Here is a 22,451-nt window from a genome sequence, read left to right as displayed (position 1 = left end):
TGCATTTACCGTGGCAACACGTAGAGGACGACTGCTACAAATCAGGCTCCAACACCATGTATTTGTACAGCACCCACAAGGTGAGTACCCGCAAAGAGAGGAAATTAAAGCAATGTACGTCTGCTAATGCTTTAGAAGGAGGTATGTTGTCTGGGTGACTCCATGGTACAGAAAAATACTTTATTTACAGAATGAATCTCTTACACAAAACACTAAATGAACAAGTCCTCACCCGTACATTTCCAGGGGTAAACTTTACCCAGAAGTCTTCAGCTACAATATGGATTTTCAGAAATAAATGGTTCAAAACTTGCCAGTAAAGTGATTCTCAGCAAATGGAAGACTTCCAACTCATTAAACTGGAAGTTCAGAAGCTGGTATTACAAAGATAACAGCAGGAAAGGCAGTTATAAGACAGAGAAAAGCGTCTATATACCTTAAGAAGTGCTTACACAGCAGTATTTGCTGAAATAGCCATAAATAAATGATGCTGCTTAAAGCCAAGTCATATTTCCAGCTAAGTTCAGATCATAGTGAATCTGTTATCAGTTAACTTTCTACAGCATGCCACTCAAATTATTTGACTCTTATAAGCGATTCTATGCTAATTCACATTAAGCTAATTTCTTTGTTTTACTACGAAGTAGCAAAGGCCTTGAAGTGTTGCTCAAAGTCAAACAGAAAACTAACAGCAGAGCCAAGAACAGAATTTGGATTCTGTTATTGCCCCAAGTCTTGTGGTTTTCGTGTTAGTCACGCTGGTTTTTTACCTCTGCTGCAGTGAGGTTTTCTAAAGGTGAATTATAACTATTGCCAAGAGTAGCACACGTGGTGTAGAAGTGACTGACTCTGTGGGAAGGCCTTGTGCAACAGAGGACAGTAAAAAAGCCAACACACAGTAGGTAAAATACAAGGTTTTTTTAAAAATGGTTGTTTTACAAGCAAATGTTTGTACAGAGGTGGGTGGAACACAAGCGGACGAAATAAGCGAAACACAAGACCAAGGGTTTGTCATATAGATCTGCAGCCAAAACTTAATAAAAGGGTAGTAACTGGAGATATTCACAGCATTGACCCCCTCCCCCTAATACATGTGTATAACAGGAAAAAAGACACCCAACATCAGCTTTCAAACAGCTAAAATGCCCTCAGAGCTCACTTCCGTTTTAATATCTGCACAATTCCAGGTGCAACGGAGAGACAGCTGCCATCATTGCACAGCCACCTGTTGGCAAGTCTTGTCACATACTGTTCCCCCCAAAAAAAAGCAAACGTGAAATCAGGAGCAGAGTGCTATGCATTATTTTACATCAGATAAAAAGAGTGGTAGTGTTTAGTAGTTCGGTTTGTCAAATCGTCAGATTTTCATATGAGAATTTTCTTTCATCGCCTCCTACTTTGAAAACTTCGACTGGCACACCCCAGAAAAAAAGCCCAATTCAAATGTTATTCAACCTCAAATATAGAAATTTATATAGAGAGCACAAATGCCAAGTTTGAATCAAACAAAAAGTTAGTTACCCATGTGTGAGGTTAGAGGAAGTGAAAATCTGATAGCAGGCCAGATACAAGAATGAGTTTCCCTCCATTCTACCTACAGCATTTCAATAATGACCTGTGACCAGATAACCCTGGATATTTCTAGCAAAGACTTCCTGACAGCACAGAGCTCCCGCTAAGTCCGCTCATTCTGATTCGAATGGCTCGGCGTTTTAAATTCCTTCCTCCTTCTATTTCCCTGGGTTAAACGTGTATTTTCTTTGGATGTGGGAAGAAAGACAGACTCATTCCTTGTTACTTTAGTCTCCATTCTGGCATAGGAAGTATTGTCCTGGAGTCAGGAGAGAACAAATTAGCTGCCAACTGTCCAACGACCCCAAATCGCTCTGGTGTGCAGATGGAGGACTTAGGAGAGCACGGCTCTAACTCTGGGATACGCCATCAAGGAATGAAAGCATGATAACACACAGTCCTCTTCCAAAGCTTCCCACTTATTGTGGATGCAGCACAGGGACTCCATGACGAAGCACCAGGACAAGGAAAGCAGGAATACACGCAAAGCATCTCCTCAGCAGCAGGTTTTCGAAAGAACGAAGTCATCTGAAAGCTCGAAAAAAACCAGGATCCCCAGAGCAATAAGCAGAATTGTGCAATTCAAAAACACACAGACGTGAATCTTACTTTCAAAGGGCTTTATATTACAAAAAACTTAAGTCACAACGAATGCGAAAAATCCATTCAATGAGGCTTGTTTCCAGTTTGCTAGGAAAGCTACTTTTCTTTATTCCCAGCCTACCGCTGAAAACATGATTGCCGAAACAGTGACACCTAGGGCTAGATTTTTAAAATCAAACTTGCTCTGCCAGATCCAGCACTCTGAACTTGTCCAGGTTGTAGAAACAAGCCTTCACCACTCGGCCTCCAAAGTATCTTCCATTTAGATCCACAACAGCTGGAATGGAAACCAAAAACAGGTCAGCAAGCAGCAATTCAATAAAATAAACATTTCGTTAGCTAAACAGTCTAATCAGTAAGACTGTTTAATCCCTCTACAGAAGTTAACTCTGAGGTTCACACGGCACAATTTAGTATCCTACCTTTGATGGCAGATTCAACCCGTTCAAACTCTAAAAATATTCTCACAGCTTCATCATCAGGTGCACCAGGAATCTGAAACGAAACAAAAAAAAACCCCAGAAGGAATTAGAAAAACAGCAAAAATACTGTTTTAAATTGCTATTCTTCACAAAAGTAGTAAAGAGAACACAATGGAGAGGTTCTAAAAGCATAATACTCAGAGGTTTTTGCCCAGTTTCTGACATCAACTGTTTGTATCTTACAGATATGGAAAATACAGAATCACAACACAGCAAAGGACCCTGTGAGACCTTCTAATCTATGCCCCTTCTCTAAGGCAGTAACAAGCCAGCCGTGAGGGACAAGTGTCCAGTTCACTTTCAAGAGAGGCCAAAAACAGAGACAGATTTTCTCTTACCTCAAAGATGACACATTTCCCAACCTTGCCGTATTTTTCGCATTCCTCCTTAGTTTCAACTTCTAGATCTTCGTCCACCTCCCCAGCACCGACCATGTTCTGAAAGTTAAAAGAATAAGCCCAACTCACTGGGTGCAGTCTATATAGATGATTATTTAGGTAAACCCCAGATGCACACAACTGTGACCACGAATACTTTAAACTTCTGTTTACTAGTCAAGATCCACAGGAGGAGCCGGTTTGCTAGTACTAAGACAAGGTAACTGTAGGATCTAAGGCAGTGCTGATTTAAAGTCACAATTTTTATCTCAGGAAGACACATACTTTCTCCACAACACTAAGCACCATATAGACACAGGCCAGAACTGTTCAAACTGCAGAGTCATTGTAACAGGAACAGGGGTTTAAGCATTTCAACCAGTCATGTACACTGCAAATATCAAGACATGTTCCCTTACTCCCAACTTACCCGTAGTAAGACCACTTTAGTTGGGCATTTCAGTATCTCGGTCAAGGGGTTAGAATCCGCTTTCTTGCCCGTTTCTGGTATGAAGACAGAACAGTGAATCACGGAATAACTTAAGATTCAAGCTCATTTAAACCTTATACAGGGGCTTTTATCAGAATCTTACTATTATCAAACAATGGATTAAAAGACACAAAATGTAGTTTCATATTGTTGAGGAATAGTTATTCAGAACTTGTAGCTATTTGGAAGGACAATAAGCAGAAAAATCACTGCTACAGAACGTGAATTAAACTATAACACTGACAACATATTGAGGGAAATAATTCATAAATTCAGAATTGTATTGGATCCCCATAGAACTAAAAATAAGATCTGACTTTCAACACCTGTGCTCAGGCAGAGGTGCATTTCTAGTAAGCTGAGATGTTGTCCCTACGTCAGACAACAGCAGGGAAATGAGGGCAAAATCTAAAGCATGTGACAGAGAGAAAGTCAGCAGGAGTAGAGCAGGATCACCCTTTGAAGAGGCTTCCAAACACTAAAGGAGGACAACTGATAGGGAAGGGGAGGATGAGCTAAAATAATTGAGGACCACTTCAAAAAAAGATTAAAAAAAAGATAAATTTCCACAAGAAGGACTGAGAGTCATTCTTCCAAATCTAACTAGTATTTTCTGCAAGGATAGATGGCAAACAAAAAATCCAGGAGCTTTCACTGAGCCTGAACTATAATTTTTCACAAACTTATTGGTATAGACAAAAATTACCTTTCTCTGTAGACTCGCCAACAATGATCTTGCCACCCCTCTTGCTTGTTTTCTCTACTGACAGTGCTGTGCTCAGCCCTTGTTCATGCTTCCCCAGCCCCTGGCCCTCTCTGAAACCATACTTCTGCATGATTTTATGAGCTACTGTCCCTCTGCAAAGACAAAAAGCATCACAGTTAGTAAAGGTTTCTTAGACAAAACATTAACATTGCATTTCTCCCAAGTGCTCATTTACTCTACCTCCTAAAATCTCATTATGCAGAGACTGAAAACATAAAGAGTTTCTACACGACTTTACAACCCAGCAATTTCACAGCACCCTGTGAAGATGAAAAGTGTCACCCCTGAATTACAAACAGAAAAGCTGTCAGAGAAGTTGGCTAAATAAAATTGTTCATACTTTTCCAAATACAACTCAACTTCTATTTGCAGTGCAAGTCAGCATCATACACTCTATAGAATGGTTTGGGTTGGAAGGGACCTTTAAAGATCATCTAGTCCAACCCCTCTGCCATGCGCAGGGACACCTTCAACCAGATCAGGCTGCTGACAGTAAATCACAGACCAGATTAGACAAAGGGTCTGTTTAGTCCAGTTTCTTATCTTTGCCAGTGGCTGGTATCAAGAGCCTGAGAGAAAAGGCAGATGTGGGATGATCTACTTCCCGCTATCTACTACTTCAAAGTTGGCGGCTCCAGAGTACGTGGCTTTGCTACCCCTTCCTGTAACAAATCTGGATATCCTCAGTATTTATTTAAACATCTCATCTTTCTGAATTTTCAAGAATGTATTGAGGCAATAAAATCCCTAAACTATTTTAAAGTACCTTTTTTGTAAGTACCTTACAAAAAGCACCTCCACTGACAGGTTTTAAAATTCCCAGTAAATAAATAGATAGAAACAAAATATACCTACACGTGCTGATATTTCTTTGGAGACCATAGTTCAATAGGCCAAGACACAAAAGACATGCCATGGTATAATAGTTTACACCGCAGTAAATATTCTACGTTCAGTGACCCCCATTTTACCAACAGGCACATAAAATTACACAGAAAATGCAGGATCAGTGACTGCAAGACTATTTTCTACGCATACTATATGAAACACACAAGGACAAATTTAAAAAGGCAAAAAAATCTAGCTATGTAACGTTGAAAGGTTAAAACACTAAGTCACAGAATAAAGAGTAGCCAATTGTGCCTGTCAAAGTAAGGCAGGTCAGGTCATATTTTTAGCACTTCCTTCAGTGAAGTGAAGGCCCCAGGGTACTGCTAACTAGAGGCGGGAACAACGCATAAACTGGTCCAACAGTACTGAGTCTGGTCATCCTTTTTCTGGACAACGTAAAAAAAAAAAAAAAAAAGGCAAGAAAAATTATCTCCAAAATAGAAATGCACCGTAATAATGTAAAAAACTACATTTTTATGTCTGTGTTCCTCCTGGATATAGTTTTGAGTACACTGACGCTGCATTTCCATAACACCCACTGCGATTGATAAGAGGACCACACCTAACCACTAAACCTCTCAAATGAGGTCTCTAAGCTGTTTTTAACTAAAAATTTGACTTCATTTTGTTGCCTCAGTAGTAACACAAGCATGACACACAATGCTAATCCAAGGCAGAAAAGTAAATGGACAGATTTGCAGCCATGTCTGCTACACTCATGCATATATGCTTTGAATTTTTGAACAAACAAATAAAGCAGAACTGAAATTATTTGACCACGGGTATCTAGCAAATTTAAGACAAAGAAACCTAGAGGAACTAGGGTTCCATCTGTATTTTCCTGTATACTACACTAGCTTGGCTTGTAAAAGCCATCAACACTTTACACTGGAATGTGGCTTCAGAACTTGCTTAAAAGCACAGCCTTGAATGCAACCACCTCAAATGAATTTCTCGATCGAGTAAATCCACTGATTTTTCTGTCTCCTGCCAGCACACACTCAGACTAACCACAAGCATGCAACGGGTTGTGTTCTTCTCTACTGACAAACTATTTTAACTTTTGGTTTCCACCCTCTTCTAATGCCTTTTTCCACAAAATGTGCATAAATTGAAACATTTACCCCATGTTAGCAAGGAAAGAGTTGCTGGGTCCTGTGGGGGAACGAGGTCTTTCTGGCTCATCATATACAGGAGGAGGAATAGCTGCTTTGGAAGATGGTGCCCGAGGTCTTGACTCTTCTTCATATGGAAATGATGCTACAGCTGAAGAAAACAGAGACATTTGCTTTTTCAATCAAATACTTCGCATGAACTACCTACTTGTTATGAACACTAGAAAATGTATGCCTTCAATCTAACACATTTACAGACAGCTCTTCATATGCAAGTTGTACTTTTTTTCTGCTTTAATACTAACAAACTACTAAAAAAAAGTCTTCCACATAAATGCAAATCAGAAGAATGTTCCTCTGCACATGCTGCTTTAACATCCCCTCATCTGTCCCTCTCTCAGAAACAATATTTGAGTTATCATTCTGGAGTGTCCTCATAGGATACACAAGGAGTTTATACCCGTAGGTGTATAATGCGTTTATTAACCTCTTATCAAATGGAGAAAAGAAACATTAAGAGGCCACCTGCACTACAATGAGTTTATCCAGACAGCAGACAAGCAAACTTAAAAGTCCCATTCATCAGGAACTAAATTATGACAAAAATGCATCAACGCACACAGCTTGGGGCCTGAGGACTGTAAAGAAAACTACACTGTACACTTACACAAAAGAGCCTCTTAAAAAGAATGAATGCAACTCAAAGCAAAGTATTTATAAAATCTTAAGAGATCTCACAATTTCTGAACTGAAAGCTTTCCTGGGAGACAAAGATACGTATCTATAAATATATACAGTACTGATCAGCTTATTGAACTATCTTCCACTGACAAGTGGCAAAACAGAAAAAAAAGCCTACAGAACACTGAAGACAATAGGCAGAACACACTTTTCAATGTATTTATGGACTTTGACTCCATTTTACATTATTTTCTTGAGAACTAATGCTTGTATCTTACCAAATAAAATGTCAGACATGAAGTCTGAGAATGTCACATGAGGAAAAAAGATCCTCATTTAAGCAGCAGACGGTCTGGACTATGGGGCTTCTGCTCCAGCAATGTTTTCTCAGGTTTTTCCAGCCCCAGCTTTGAGCATCAAGTAACAAGTCATACAAAGGTTTCCTTATGAGATCATGTCACATTTTGAAAGCTCTCCCCCTCAGGATATTTCTACCATTTCCAGCTGATATTTACTTTTCCTTGACACTGCTCAATTGCTCTTAATTATTTACTCAAAACAATCTCTTTCTGGTTTTAATGTTTACACACTTCAAATGCTTTCACTATTATATCATTCACTTACTCCACCAAGCTTCATTTTTTTTTAATCTGAATCTTCTCATAAATAAAATCAGGACTCCCAAAGGAAAGTTTGTATGCAAAAGATAATTTTTCTTTATTTTTTTTAAACATACACAACATACTGTTTATTATATTAAAGTTTAAGACAGCTAGACATGCAAAAAAAAAAAAATCGAACAGTTTCGTTCTTACAGGAAGATTTTGCCACCTAGTGGACAACTTCAAGCCAACTTCACCGAGGGAAACCCTCACACCTCTTTAGCAAATACTGTACCCCTCAAAAACTGACAAAATTCAGTCTGTAGTGCACAATCCCTTCAGAAAAGATATTAATAAGGTAACTCCTATAGCAAAGGGTAACAGAAAAATTCCTTCTCCATGAGGTGCGGGTTTCTAGTCTACCCAGAGAAACCAATCTGCAACATTTCTTCTTTCACATCACAAATGAGTGACCGAATGTGCTTGTAACAGACCAGCTTGCTCGGCCACTTCTCTAGCAATACAGAAAGAATCTTTACAACAGAGATGTGAAGGACAATAATATCACAGGTTCTCCACAGCTTCCCGCCATCAACAAAGAACTAGTACAGGTTCTTCTGCCAGAAAGAACCATATGGGAAGAGTGACAGGACGAGTTAACTTATTAGAGGATTGAGAGAGAAATAAATAGCACTCTGTTTTAGAGAATAGGATTTGGGTGTACTTACGTTCTTTGTCCTTCTCAACAAGAGAAGTAGGTGGTGCAATGGCAGCTCCTCCCATACCTATGGGAAAAATGGGAGATAATCAATTTGTATGATTAGGGTCTGCTGCTTGAAATAGCTTCACTGAATCTTAACGCAGCTGCTGGCTCCTTAACAGCCAATTCTTAGCATATATCTCTATCAACAGAAAAGCAGCAAGAGGGCAGTCTGAGAAGTTTCAACAGTGGTGAACTAGAACAAAAAGCACATCAAGGGAGACAACATCAAACTGCAATGGTGTACTATTTATGCATATTGTGTCTATCACAAACATATTTCACGGGACTTCAAATGTGAAGACTATAGTGAAACAAACCTTCTAAAACTATTCAAACCGAATGAAAATGATACTCTGTTCAACAACACTTTCAAAACAGTAACGTACAAAGCACCTTCCATATTTTAATGAGCAATATTCTAATGTAGTCCCAAACTTCCAAGGCAGAGCAAATATTTTAAATGTCCCCATCAGAAATTTTCTTTTCTAAAATAACAGACCCGAATTATTTACTGTAACTTTGTTGCTGAAAGAGAATAAATTTTGTTTATATAAAGACATGTCTCATCACCCAGATCCACATCTTCTAACTAGTTCTAAGGGCATTCAAATGACAAATGCAGGAACAGTTAAGTTTTACTAGTGAAAACTCAACAGTGATTCTTGTAGCCTAATTTTATCTCACACCTCACCCCTGGAACCTACACCATGCAGAAACTTAAAAGAAGTATGTACAAAATAACATAAAAAGAGGTCTTTCCACAAAAAATTTAGCTGCCATCTGCCTCCACAGAAAGAACACTTTTCTGCATTACAATAGTTATGGTGTCATGAAATGCTAGGTTTATTCTAAAGGCTCAGAAATAACAGCATGCTTCTCAGCTGAGAACAGAGAAATACAGAATCCGTGAAACAGGAACAGGATTGTGAATTCTGCACCGCCTCCCCGCCGTTCCTCCTCTTTCCCCATAAAAAGCCAAATAGCTCCCTTACTTCTTTTTCGTCTCTCTCTTTCATAGTCTTCATCTTCGTCAGAATCTGGATCAGGTCGTCTTGAAAACCCACTGGCTTCATGTCTGTCTTTACGCCTTCTAGGAGACACAGTAAGTTAGGATAAGAAACCGTCACAGTTAACTCTTTGCTTTAATTTGTGATACACCTTTGCAGTGCAAATTACGCTGCTACACTTCAAGTGGCATTTTATAATTTTTCCTTGAAGGTGTAAGTAAACACCTTTACTTTTTGTTTGCTTTTATCCTCACAGAGTATTTTCTGTAAAATATAAGATGGATCTCAAGCAAGATCATTTTCCACTTGCAAGTCAGCCAAGAATATATGGAAATGAAGAAGCATCTGACTAAATCTCGTCCAGACTACAGCGACTGAATGACTACAATGGAAGAGGTGTTGCATGGAACTGATAGCAAGGTAAGACATTAATTTATCACCCTGCTTTGAACAGAATCCTTTTTAAATTCCCCATTCAAAGTAATATCATTTACTCAGTCTATTAAAAAAAATCATCACACTTAAACATCAGATTATTGAGAAGCTAGCTTGGTAATTAAAATAAGATTTAGGCAAGTCCACTAAAACTTTTAACGTTAGTGAGAAATGCTTCAATATTTTTTTGTGATTCAACTGCTATTTATTGTGATCATGACATTACTCATTTTAACACTTTGGAAAACAGGAAAAGTATTTTTTTTCCCAAAAAACTTAAGAGCACAGGTTGGGGCATAAATCAGATCCGATTCCCAGCACAACCATCAAAATTGTGCTACAGGATGCTAAAATCAGTGTTACTATGGAACCAGACAAAATTTCTGAATCTCTACACTGTGAATTTAAAAGAAATGTATGCTCTCTGTTCAAACAGCCAGGTTATCACAAAGTATATGATCAAACTGGCTTATTAATTTCCCTTAAAATAAGCAAATATAATCTCACTGTCTGGCTGGCAGACGTTTTACCACCTATTTCAATACGACGTGGAATCTGCATTCAACTTCTTTAATATGATTAGAGAGGTTTCTTATTCCAGGGAACGGGCATTAAAGAAATCAAGCAGTATTTTCTGTTGCCCAGAGACAAAGGAGTAATAAATACACAATTAAGTAACTTAAACTGAATGCAAAATATTAAAGAAGGAAATGCCAACTATGCCTCTCAAAGGCTATGCCACCTACATCTTTAAAACTGAAGAGCATTCATGTATCAGTTTGGAGTACTTAAATACAGAAAGAGGCATTTATCATTGAATGTTGAAAGATACTTCTGTAGTCACGTTATCCTGACAACAAGTGCTCTAAAGTACCTGCAAGGTCAAAGTCTGACGACGCATGAAATACCAACTTCTGCAGCTACTACTGAAATAAAGTAAATGTAGAAAAACTTGACACATCTTTCAGCCAAAGAGGCTGTAAACATTATAGATCCTATAATTTTCACACTGTTAGACAACTCCAACGAGAGCACTAAAACATATTAATGAAAACATTGCCCTTGTTTCTACAAGCATACAGTATTCTTCACAAAACCTTTAAGAATTTCCCTGAAACTGTTTACAGGGATAAAACTAAACAAATTGGTTTTTTTATTCTTTATCTAATTGTCAATATGTCATGAATTTCAACAAAAGCCTTACTTTTCTCTTTCTTCAATCTCCTTTTGCCTCTCCAGCTCACGCTGTCTCTGTCGTTCTTCTCTTTGACGTTTTACCACTTTTTCATAGTCATTTGGGAACATGGGATCATACTCATCCGCCAAAGGAATCAACACATCTCCCGCAGAAAAACCGCTAGGTACAGGATCCTTAAAAAAGAAAAAGGATCTTTTTTCAGCCGAGATCTGAAAACAGCCAGTCGGACACCAAGGGTTTAACACTTCCAATGACACAAAACTCAATTCCTGACTTCTGTAATGATAGGTAATATCCTAATCTCACTGGTATCAGAAAAAAAATATTTGCTTTATTACAACTGACATTTCACCCAGTCTCTCACTATCTCAAATTTTTCCATGAAGAAAGAATCATTCCCACCCACTCCCCCTATCAGAAACAAAGCAGCAGCAAATCAACATGGACAAGAACTTTCAAAATCCTTTAATTCATTATTAGAAGTATTATGGTATCTTGCTGTTGCAACCATCTGCAAAGGATCCTCCCACACAATCTCTTCAGTCCTTTTCATCATCTGCTATTAATGTAATACCAACAGAGGTGCACACATACTGTTCTTCTCTCATCTGAAAGAACTATTTCAGAACCATCACCGTTGAAACAGTCTCAGGGAGCAAGTTTCTTTTGATTCCTTACCACAAATAGCTCCATTTTAAAAGGTGAGCTGGCTTTTCTTTTATTTTGAAGTTGATTGTTATATAGGTCTAGTTGCAACACTGGTGCAATTACATTCATTATTTATGTGACCAAATTGCTGTCTTGCAAAGTACTTTGAAGGTGTCCAGAAGAAATACGCTGGGAACATTGTTTTATTTTAACTGCACATTAACTTTGGTTAATTCCATGTTGTATCACATGGAAGTCTGCCTAAAGCTGAAACGTTCATTAATGAAAGAACTTCTGAGCATAGGAAATAACTTCAGAAAATGATCACTTCTTTCACCACTAGGAAAGATGATGAAAAAGTAAAAATACAGACTGCAGTCAAAGAATTCCAACTCCAAAACATTTGTTAGCAGCCATACTTCTTAGCCGCCTTGGTCTTACCTTTAACCCAGCTGCTACATGAGGTGGTGTGTCCACAATCTGTCTCTCATCAGAAGAGCTACCTCGTTTCAGGTCAATCACCGGAGCAAGGACTGTTGTTTGTTTTGTCCTCTGACTCTGAAAAATCGCCAACACACAAAACGTCTAAGAAAAGTACAAAACAATTTTCTAAAAACCAGCTTCCTTTATATACTTGCAGCTGGTATCTCATTCTTTTTTTTTAAGGATGAAAACCACTGTCTCAAATTCTTCACTGTGCAAAGCTCAATATATCGTTTCTCTTCAGTTTACCAACACAGTAATTCTCGACATTTCTAAAGAACTTTGATGTGGATAACTAAGTTGATGTCATATTTTAGTGGCGGCAAAAGCCGCTCAGTTCTGAGAAAGATGCTTGTCAACTATGGCTAAAGAGCTGCTACGCAAATAGAGACCTGACTCAGTATTTCAACCATGCTTCAGTGAAACCAGTGCATACTTTCTTATTTTTAAGTAAGTGAGACCAGACTTTTCTTGTGCATGCACTAGGACATACAGTAGGAGGTGAGGGGTCCTTACTTTAGACTAGGACCAGAAAAACACAAAAAATTCAGATGATCTCTTCAAATGCAGTTGAACTGAGTGTTTTTCTTTTTTGTTTTTTTTTAAGAAGAGGGTTAGACTTATTCTGGAGATCTACCTTTCTTCACATTTTATCATCTGATAAAATGTATTAATCTATTCTGAACTCTGAATTTTCTAATCCTATTCTATTCTTCTATTAGTCTAAGCATACACTGCATATAGTTATATAGACAAAGAATGTATCTAATATAGTAGCCATTTAGATTTAATTCATGCAGGTCGTTCCAATTATCAACTAAATCCTGCCCTCAACTTTAGCAGCATGTATCAGGAGTAATTCCAGTGAAAAAATGCTGTGCCTACTCAAGTATTCAGTATCTATGCTACTACTTCTTTTTTAATTAAGTCATCTCACTCCAGAACCTACACACCACAAAAAACACGTGTCCTGCCTGAATCAAAATAATACTGCTTAAAGAAAAAGGACCAAATACTGTGGCAATAGAAATAGAAAATGGCTCTGTCACAGTCTAAGCTCAATGAATTAGTTTGCTCTCCTTCTCCCTTCCATGTACACTGGAAATACTTGCTGCAAAAACTTCTAATGTATAACAATTTGCACTTTAGCACTGAAAGCCTTTTAAACAGCAAATACAAAATAATGCAAACATAAAAATAAAAACTGATGCAAAATGCCAAGAATGACCAGCAGTCAGTACTGTTGACTATCAATCACAGTATGACCCTTACTTACTTAAAAAAACCCCAAAATTTCATATTGAAAATTAGACCTAGTTAAAAGATTTGAGGCTTGCAGTACATACATCACTTCCTAATTCAGTTTTAATTTTGCAAGACTCCCTCTAACAGACTGCAAAAATCATGCATCTTGCCTTTTTCCCCCATCAGTTTTGCTAGGCTCCTCACTACAAACTCAAAAATTACCCCAAATCGGTATTCTAAGGTCATAAACCTTCCTCAGTGCTCCAAAGACAAAAGAAGTTTGAACAACAGAAACCAAAAAGACAAAGGGACGGTACCTTTGCTTGTGTGAGAGCTGCTTTCTTCACCTGCAACTGAGACTGTAGTAGTTTGAAATTTTTGGACCAGCCTTCTGTTTTAGAATCGCTGGTCTCAACTCCCAAGTCATCGTAAAGTGACATTTTCTCTTCAATTTAAAACTAAAAGACAAAAGAAAAAGTCCAGATGACATAATAAACCTATGTCCAGGGCTTATTTGCTACTAGTTTTCATGTCTTTATTCCATACTTTTTTTTTCCAAAGCCAAAGAGAATTCAAAATAATAACATTTCTCGTGTTAGTAGCAGATACACATGGCTGTTTAAAAGTAACTGAAATGTAATGAACACTGTTCAAACATTAACAGGCATTGGAAACTTCCTAAAATTACATTTGCAGCATTGGATATCAATCATTTGAGGCTTTAAGAAGTTATGTTGTAGTCCACACTGGTACCTTGAGGTTCACAAATAAATTCAACAATAAGTATCACACAAGCCTCAAGACTTCCAAATCAAACACCAAGGAATTATTGTCTCCGCTGACCTTAAAAACTACATGCACAAATATATCAACATTCCAGTCACCTTCTTAATTTCACCATTTTTTGCATGGCTGTAAGGGAACATCTTTCTTCTACTAAATATACTTGCCAGACTATTAATATTTAACTATTTCCACTACATTTAAAGGCCTCTCAAGTACATAGAACTTATATATGCATATACATACAACACACACACACATATACCTAAAATTATCTAAATAACATCATCAATAACAGCACATTAAATGTATCACTTTGATATTGTCTCTAGCATGAACAGAACAAGAGAAAATTTGAAAGCAATGAGAAGTCTGTCACCTGTAGAACAACCTGTATGTTCACTATTTAGTCTCCGATAGGCCTGGATTACACCATCTCCACCCAAAAACTTTAACTTCTTAATTTACTACAGAATCAAACATTATTGATTAATGGTCTCTAGTGAAAGCTTAAAGACTCATCAGCAAGATCCTGATACCGCAGATCTGACAGATACTTATATTGGAGGAAACCTGCCTGGTGTATAAGAGATGGCTGTTGCTATAAACACAACTTATATGCATTTTAAATTCATGGAAAAAACGTCAGATGCAGCAGACAGCAACTATATTACAACTCCAAAAGGTTGTGAGCTCAGAAAAAAAATTTAAAAACCCAACAATTTAATCTTGCAGTGGAATATGAACAGGAATATGAACAACCACAGCTCAGCAGAAGAGAGTTCACTGCACGAAAATGGAGGAAGTTGCATTCATTGGAGATTATTAAACATCTGGGCACAGAGAGTGAAACATATAGGAGAACGTTATAATGCCTATGGGACCAGGATGAGGACAGGGCACTACAAGAACTCCCATCTGCCACAGGGAAGTAAAGGTTACACAGTAGGACAACAGCTATTCTAGGGCACATATGAAGAACCTGGGGTACTTTATGCTATGCCTATGGATACAGGGAGGGTGCTGCCATCATGGGAAAGATACTTCACGCATAGAACCATAGAATAGTTTGGGTTGGAAGGGACCTTCAAAGCTCATCCAGTGCCCCCCCTGCCATGAGCAGGGACATCTGCACCAGCTCAGGTTGCTCAGAGCCCCGTCCAGCCTGGCCTGGGATGTCTCCAGGGATGGGGCATTCTCCACCTCTCTGGGAAACCTGGGCCAGTGTTTCACCACCCTCAGTGTAAAAAATTTTTTCCTCGTGTTCAGCCTGAATCTCCCTTCTTTTCGTTTAAAACCATCACCCCTTGACCTATCGCAACAGGCCCTGCTGAAAAGGCCTCAACGCCTTGGGGGGAGGTTTCACCACAGCCGGCGGGGCCACAAAGCAGCAAGGCTACAACCACATCAACAGAATACCAGGCTGTTATTTCCCCCTCCCATGCGGACAGAGGGGGCCGAGGCCTGGGACGCAGCCAGCCCGCGCAGCGGGGGCTGAGGGGGCCCTGACTCCCCCCCCATCTCCAAACAGGCCTCAGCCCCTCCAAGGGGAGCAGAGGCAAGGCCAAGCCCGCTAAGGGGCCGCCTCCCGCTCCGCCATACCTCCCCACACCCCCGCGGAGCCCGGAGCAGCCCTCCCGGGCAGGCGCGGCCGCTCGGAACCCTCCGCCCGCCACTCACCCGTCACGGCGCCGCCGCCATGAGCCGGCGCTGAGGCAGCCGGGAAGGGCCGCCCCGCACGGCGGCCGCGCCTGCGCACTGCGGCCCCCCACCCGCGGCGGCCGCGCACGGCCCGCTCAGCCAATGGGCGCCGAGGGCGCTGCGGCAGCGCCGCCGCTGTACCGCCCCCTGGCGGCGGGAGGAGGGCACGGCACCCTCCTTCCTCCCCCGTCTCCCGCCCAGTGGGCACCGCAGGGTCACAGAACCAGAGTCACAGAGTCACAGAATCGCAGAATCACAGAATCACAGAATCACAGAGTCGCAGAATCGCAGAGTCACAGAGTCACAGAATCACACAGAATCACGGAATCACAGAATCACAGAATCGCAGAATCGCAGAATCACAGAGTCACAGAATCACAGAATCGCAGCATCGCAGAATCGCATAATCACAGAGTCACAGAATCACACAATCACACAGAATCGCAGAATCACACAGAATCACAGAATCGTAGAATCACAGAATCACAGAATCGCAGAATCGCAGAATCACAGAATCGCAGAATCGCAGAATTGCACAGTCACAGAGTCACAGAATCACACAGAATCACAGAATCACAGAATCACAGAATCACAGAATCACAGAATCACACAGAATCACAGAATCGCAGAATCGCAGAATCACACAGAATCACAGAATCGCAGAATCGCAGAATCACAGAATCACACAGAATCACAGAATCGCAGATCACGGAATCACAGAATGGCAGAATCACAGAATGGCAGAATCGCAAAATCACAGAATCACAGAATCACGGAATCACAGAATCACACAGAATCACACAGAATCATCACAGACTCTCAGAATCACAGAATGTCAGGGGTTGGAAGGGACCTCGAAAGCTCATCCAGTCCAACCCCCCCGCCGGAGCAGGAACACCCAGATGAGGTTACACAGGAAGGTGTCCAGGCGGTTGGAATGTCTGCAGAGAAGGAGACTCCACAACCTCCCTGGGCAGCCTGGGCCGGGCTCTGGCACCCTCACCAGGAAGAAGTTTCTTCTCGTATTTGAGTGGAACCTCCTGTGTTCCAGTTTATACCCATCACTCCTTGTCTTATCATTGGTTGTCACCCAGAAGAGCCTGGCTCCATCCTCCTGACACTCACCCTTTACATATTTATAAACATTGATGAGGTCACCCCTCAGTCTCCTCCAAGCTCCAGAGCCCCAGCTCCTCAGCCTTTCCTCACACGGGAGACGCTCCACTCCAGTGTGGAAGTGGGGAGGGAGCACCACAGCCCACACGCCCGAGATTGCTATGGGCTGGAGGAAGGTGCTCTGACCCAGAAAACGAGCCTGGAGAAGGGGAGGCTCCGGGGAGACCTTATTGCAGCCTTTCAGTGCTTAAAAGGGGCCGATGAGAAAGATGGGGACAGACTTTTTAGCAGGGCCTGTTGTGATAGGACAAGGGGTGATGGTTTTAAACTAAAGGAGGGCAGACTCAGGCTGGACATGACAAGACATTTTTTACACTGAGGGTGGTGAGAGCCTGGCCCAGGTTGGCCAGAGAGGTGGTGGATGAACCATCCCTGGAGACATCCCAGGCCAGGCTGGACGGGGCTCTGAGCAACCTGAGCTGGTGCAGATGTCCCTGCTCATGGCAGGGGGGGCACTGGGTGAGCTTTGAAGGTCCCTTCCAACCCAAACTGTTCTATGATTCTAGGAGGGAATGGAGGAACTATTCGAATTCCTGACCTCCCCCTGCACTTGCAGCCCTAATTAAGGAGCCAGACCCTCAAAGCAGCCACCTTTTACCTGCCTGGTGCATTGGGGCCAGACCCTTCCAGCACACCAGATTTCCTACACCTCAGACTCCATGAACCTCAGAATTCCTGTACCTCAGACTACAAAGCACGTTGTTTCGGCAGGCAGGACAGGGCAGGATGCAGAAAAGTGGGCTGTGGGGATGAATTCTTCAAGGACAGACAGGTGACAGCTAATTGTACATGCTATTTTCCATCACAGGTGTGTATTTTGGCTCCCGGCTTCCTCAGTCCCAAAGAAATCTTAATTCCTTTTGGTTTTCAGAAGGCACACCTGGTGTAATTGGTGCTCTGAACTTTGTTTCCCTCCCTACACTGGGAATCCAGTCCCTGATATGCCTTGGGGCTCTTGCTGTGGGGTGACACCAAGATGTTGGTGGGGCTGGGGTCCCCCGGCACCGAGATAACCCCAGAATTTTCAGTCCTGTGGGGTGGTGATGGATCACAGCCCAACTCTGGGGGAGTTTCCAGTTGAGCTGAATGAGATGAGAGTCATTCAACTGACGTTCTGCAAGTGATATTCACAGAACCACAGGACGGTTGGGGTTGGAAGGGACCTCTGGAGATCACCCAGTCCAACCCACCTGCTAACGCAGGGTCACCAGAGCAGATCACACAGGAATGTGTCCAGGCGGGTTTGAATGTCTCCACAGAAGGAGACTCCACAGCCTCTCTGGGCAGCCTGGTCCAGGCTCTGGCACCTCAAAGGAAAGAAGTTTCTCCTCATATTCAGATGGACCCTCCTGTGCTTCAGTCTGTGCCCGTTGCCCCTCATCCTGTCGTTGGGCACCACTGAACAGAGTCTGGTCCATCCTCTTGACACTCACCCTGGAGATATTTATAACCATTGATGCGATCCCCTCTCAGCTTCTCCAGGCTGAACAGCCCCAGCTCTCTCAGTCTCTATTCGTCAGGTCTCTATAATGATCTCTGCAATAACCCTTTTAAAGAAGGTGTGTGAAACCACAGAAATAGGGACAAATAACAATTAACACAAGGTAAACTTTATTTTGGCAGGATGGTTTAATGTGAAACAGCAAATATTATTGGACGGTCCATATATTTCACATAAAGACAGCCACTTTGAATCCCGGTGGCAACAGTGATACCAAATCTGTTAGTTCTGCACTCAGAATTTGAATGATCATTAAGAGCCATCAGGGTTCTTCAGGTTTAAGAGCCCATGTTGCTGCTAAGGAAAGAAGAAATAATTATTATAGCTGAATTGTGAAGTTTTTTGTGAAACAGAGTTGAGCACAGAGATATGTCCCTGCAATATGATGAGCTGCCACTGACTTATTTAGTTGAAGCTATACTGGAGTTTGAAGCACATTTAAGAATTTGATCAGCAGAGGGCAGGGCTGTATTTATGCCCATCACAATTTTCTCTGTATGTTATATCACCTATCTCTATACTGTATTTCTAACTCCTTAAGAAAACTCTGGTAGCTTATTGAATGAGTAATCTGGCAGCTTGTCTCCTTGGGCATTCAGCATTTCCAATTACTTACCAAGCGCATCTTAATTTTGGGGGAAAAATGGAAACAATAATGTGAGATTCTTCTGAATTTAACAACACAGTTGAAGAGAAAACGTTAGGAAGAAAGAAAACATTCTCATTTCACATCAAGTGTATTTCAAACATCCTCATTTATTATTCAGGCATATTTTTACCATTTCAACTGTGCCATCACTCCCACTAATACTGAGGTCACTGGATAATCATGTTATTGCAAAATATTTGGCTATTAGAAGTATTTATAGCATGATGTCCTTTGAGTGGGCTGAAGTGGTTGATTTCTGTGATTGTCTAGCTGCAGAAATCATTTTTGTTTTCGAAAAGAGTCCCTAAAATTCTGTATCTGTCCAAGCTTGAGTTTCACCCAACCACACCAATTTCCCATCTTTTCCGGGTAGCTCACCCCAAACTCTTGCAATAATTATTCAGTGTCTTCTTTTTTACAGTGGCAAGAACGGATTTTCTTTTTTCTTATAATGGGCAGGTGTATCTCCAGCTCATACCAAGCATGTCAAATAGATTGAGCTGAGGTTTCTAAGAATTACAGCCACTTTATGATTAATCAGGAAGTCCTTATCTCCAGCATTGCTTTAACTGTGCTACTCTGCAATTTATTTCCCCATGGTCGGCTGAAAAAATGGTGCTAGTAAGTAAAGCTACTACTGAATAAAGATCTGATTTCAAGTTCTGGACTATAGTAGACTCTTGGCCTCCTAGTTATGCTGCTTTCTCCTAAGGCAGTCTTTCCAGGCAGTGCATTTACAGATGTGTCTGTTTTCATAATAGCAGTGAAAGCTTCTTAAACATAAGAAGAAATTTTCTTGACTTTATTTATAGAAGATCTCCCAATTGTATTCCTTTGGTTTCTTGCCCTAGCAATGCTTGCATTTTTAAAGGAAGGATTGATGCAATTCACATATTTGTAACTTTGTGGAAGAAAGAAAATCAGCAGGACACTGGAATACTAACTGTACAGTGGCAGAATCCCATTGAGAAAAGAACTGGCATCCTACGTTAAAGGAAGAAATTGAATAGCTAATTGCATCAAAAGATACTGAGAGAAATCTCTCTGGATTGAAACGTTGCAGAGCAATATCACAGCATGACAGTCATTGGGAAAAGCTAAAAAGAGATTAGAGTCTGCAAAGGTGGAAAACACGATAATAATGGGAGATTTCAATTCCTCCTAGGAACAAGTCACAACAGGGAGGGCAAAAGCTGAATTATTAGACCCATAAATAGCTACCTATTGAAGCAATGAACCAGATGATTCACAAGTAGAGAAGCAGCTCTTGGTTAAGTCTGGAAGGCGCATTAGGCATGGATGAAAATTTATCCATCACTGTAATAATAACCACAATATACTTGTACGTACCTCTATAGGAACAAATAAGCCAAAAAATTCAGGAAGGCTGCAGGCAGGTAGAGAAATCCCACCCAGCTGCCAAGTCTAGAGGTCCCAGACAGGTCCTTTAGGATTTTAAACCTGTCCATGTTGGTGTTTTTCCTCTTGAATCGCATTAATGATCACAATCTCAGCAGTCCTATTTCTGCACCTGCCTTTCTTATCTCATCTGGTCCTGCTCTGTACCTTTTCTTGCAGCTCTTTCATCCAACTTAGCAATTTTCTCAGCAGTTTGAGATGGGGTTGATGTAGCTGGGTCTTCTGAACTCCTAGAAAAGGAGCGGAGAGAGATTATGGAGATGGGTTTACAGGCAAGACCAAAAAGCTGTGGATAAACCCCTGATTTTCACTGTGAGAAGCACCACCAGCCTTGGTTGGGACTCCCCATACTGACAGGCAACCTGGAAAAGGTGAATCGCCAAGGTGATAAAATTTGCTGCGCATCCCATTTTTTTCAGAGTAATCAGCCAAAAGCTAGAAGCAAAAATTTGCAGGAGGGTGGGATAACGCTGGCTGGGTGATGAGATGGCAGATGGGAGCCAGCGTTAATGAATGCAAAGCAATGCACGCAAGAGAAAATAGCACTAACAAAACACACACAGCGGCAGGCTCTAAATCAGCTGCTTCTGTTAAGGAAAGAGATGCTGCATTCATCGTGGATAATTTTCTAGAAATGCCTACTCAGTGCTCTAAAGGAGGCATGAAAGTAAACAGGTTGCTTGGAAGTATTAAAATTTAAAAAATTTTTTAAAAACACGGAAGGCATACTCAATATAAATCCAACATGTACACACACCTTTGAGTGGTCATACGCACTGCTGGGCATCTCATCATCTCCAAGAAGCAGCAGCGCAACACAAAAACTTAAAGAAATCAGATGCGTTGACTGAAAAGAGACAGCCAAAGGGGACCCTGAAAGCACCTAGCATCCAAAATGGTATGGAAAAGTTAAATAGAGAGTTCTCATTTCTCTCCCTGATAGCGATTGCTAAAAAGGTGTAAACCAAAGCAATGCCAGGGAAAAAAACAAAAAACCAAAAAAACCCCAACCAAACAACTAAACAAAAAACAACCCTCCCCCCCGCAAAAAAAAAAAAACCACCCAGCCTTTAAATGCCTTATTTCATATAATATCCCTTAAACTTCAATGGCAGTTTTTGCTGGATTTGGATAATTCGTACTAAATATTACAGATCTCCACTGAAAAAAAGGGTTTCTAATGTGCCCTAATGGCATTAGAGGGCAGTGCATCACAGCCGAACTGGAGATCTTTGGGGTGACAATCGTGGTTGCAGGAAACCCCCCCAAAACCGCCGGAGACAGGGAGAGAAGAGCAGTTCCCACCCACACGGGTGGGAAATGGTGGGAACCACAATGTGGCTTAACAGCAAAACATCGGGGCCACTCAGAGAAGTGTCGATGGGGTTAAAAAGTGGTTTAATCCCATCAGATGGTGGTTTCCAGCCAATGGTGGATGTCACAAGTGGAGAACTGACATTTTTTGTGGTGGCCCTGGCAGCGCCTTCAAATCTTTCTGGACCTTGTTTTTTTTTTTTTTTTTAGGAAATACCTGCTTGATTATCATGCAATGTTCCCAATGACCTTCAGTGTTGTCTGCGTGGCAAAATGAAATATGAAGAGGACAGTGCCAGAAGAAAATTTTTCCTGGCTTGAGAAGATTGGCTTAGGTTTGCTGACTGTAAAAAAAACCCAACAACTTGAAGGTGTAACAACCTGAAAGAATTGAAAATAGTTAGAAAGTAATTTGAAATATTCTTTCTTCTGCTAAGAGAACAGCTGAAAATGCCTCTATGAAAGCAATGAAGAAAACAGTGTATTTTTGCCATATATAGAATGATTCAAAACCCCTGAAATTGTGGCTTTTTTTCACCCAGTTTTTACT

General features: G+C 40.9%; 1 protein-coding gene across 2 annotated transcripts; it reads right to left on the bottom strand.

Annotated features, from left to right (window-relative positions):
• Positions 1 to 166: 166 nt before the first annotated feature.
• On the bottom strand, positions 167 to 15,877 carry RBM17 (RNA binding motif protein 17). Of its 2 annotated transcripts, none has more exons than XM_065640575.1 (12): positions 15,822 to 15,877; positions 13,676 to 13,816; positions 12,072 to 12,188; positions 10,989 to 11,155; positions 9,335 to 9,432; positions 8,308 to 8,364; positions 6,306 to 6,447; positions 4,231 to 4,382; positions 3,465 to 3,538; positions 2,996 to 3,094; positions 2,598 to 2,670; positions 167 to 2,452 (listed from the first exon to the last, which is right to left on the bottom strand). In XM_065640575.1, the coding sequence occupies exons 2-12, from the start codon at positions 13,796 to 13,798 to the stop codon at positions 2,349 to 2,351; spliced, it is 1,206 nt and encodes a 401-aa protein (XP_065496647.1). In that variant the 5' UTR covers positions 13,799 to 13,816; positions 15,822 to 15,877; the 3' UTR covers positions 167 to 2,348. The 2 variants fall into 2 exon arrangements, with proteins under 2 accessions (XP_065496647.1, XP_065496653.1); XM_065640581.1 differs by having other exon boundaries at positions 9,335 to 9,429.
• Between the last annotated feature and the right edge of the window lie 6,574 nt (positions 15,878 to 22,451).

This window comes from Caloenas nicobarica, chromosome 1, assembly GCF_036013445.1.
Source record: "Caloenas nicobarica isolate bCalNic1 chromosome 1, bCalNic1.hap1, whole genome shotgun sequence".
NCBI lineage: Eukaryota > Metazoa > Chordata > Aves > Columbiformes > Columbidae > Caloenas > Caloenas nicobarica.
This window is presented reverse-complemented; position numbering and strand designations above follow the sequence as displayed.

What these genes read in the sequence shown, in the direction of transcription:
- RBM17 (XM_065640575.1), bottom strand. Translation starts at nt 13,798, where the DNA reads ATGTCACTTTACGATGACTTGGGAGTTGAGACCAGCGATTCTAAAACA. An exon ending in ATGTAGCAGCTGGGTTAAAG is followed by an intron (nt 11,156 to 12,071) that starts GTAAGACCAAGG and finishes TTCTTTTTTAAG; the next exon opens with GATCCTGTACCTAGCGGTTT. An exon ending in CTAAAGTGGTCTTACTACGG is followed by an intron (nt 3,095 to 3,464) that starts GTAAGTTGGGAG and finishes TTTAACTTTCAG; the next exon opens with AACATGGTCGGTGCTGGGGA.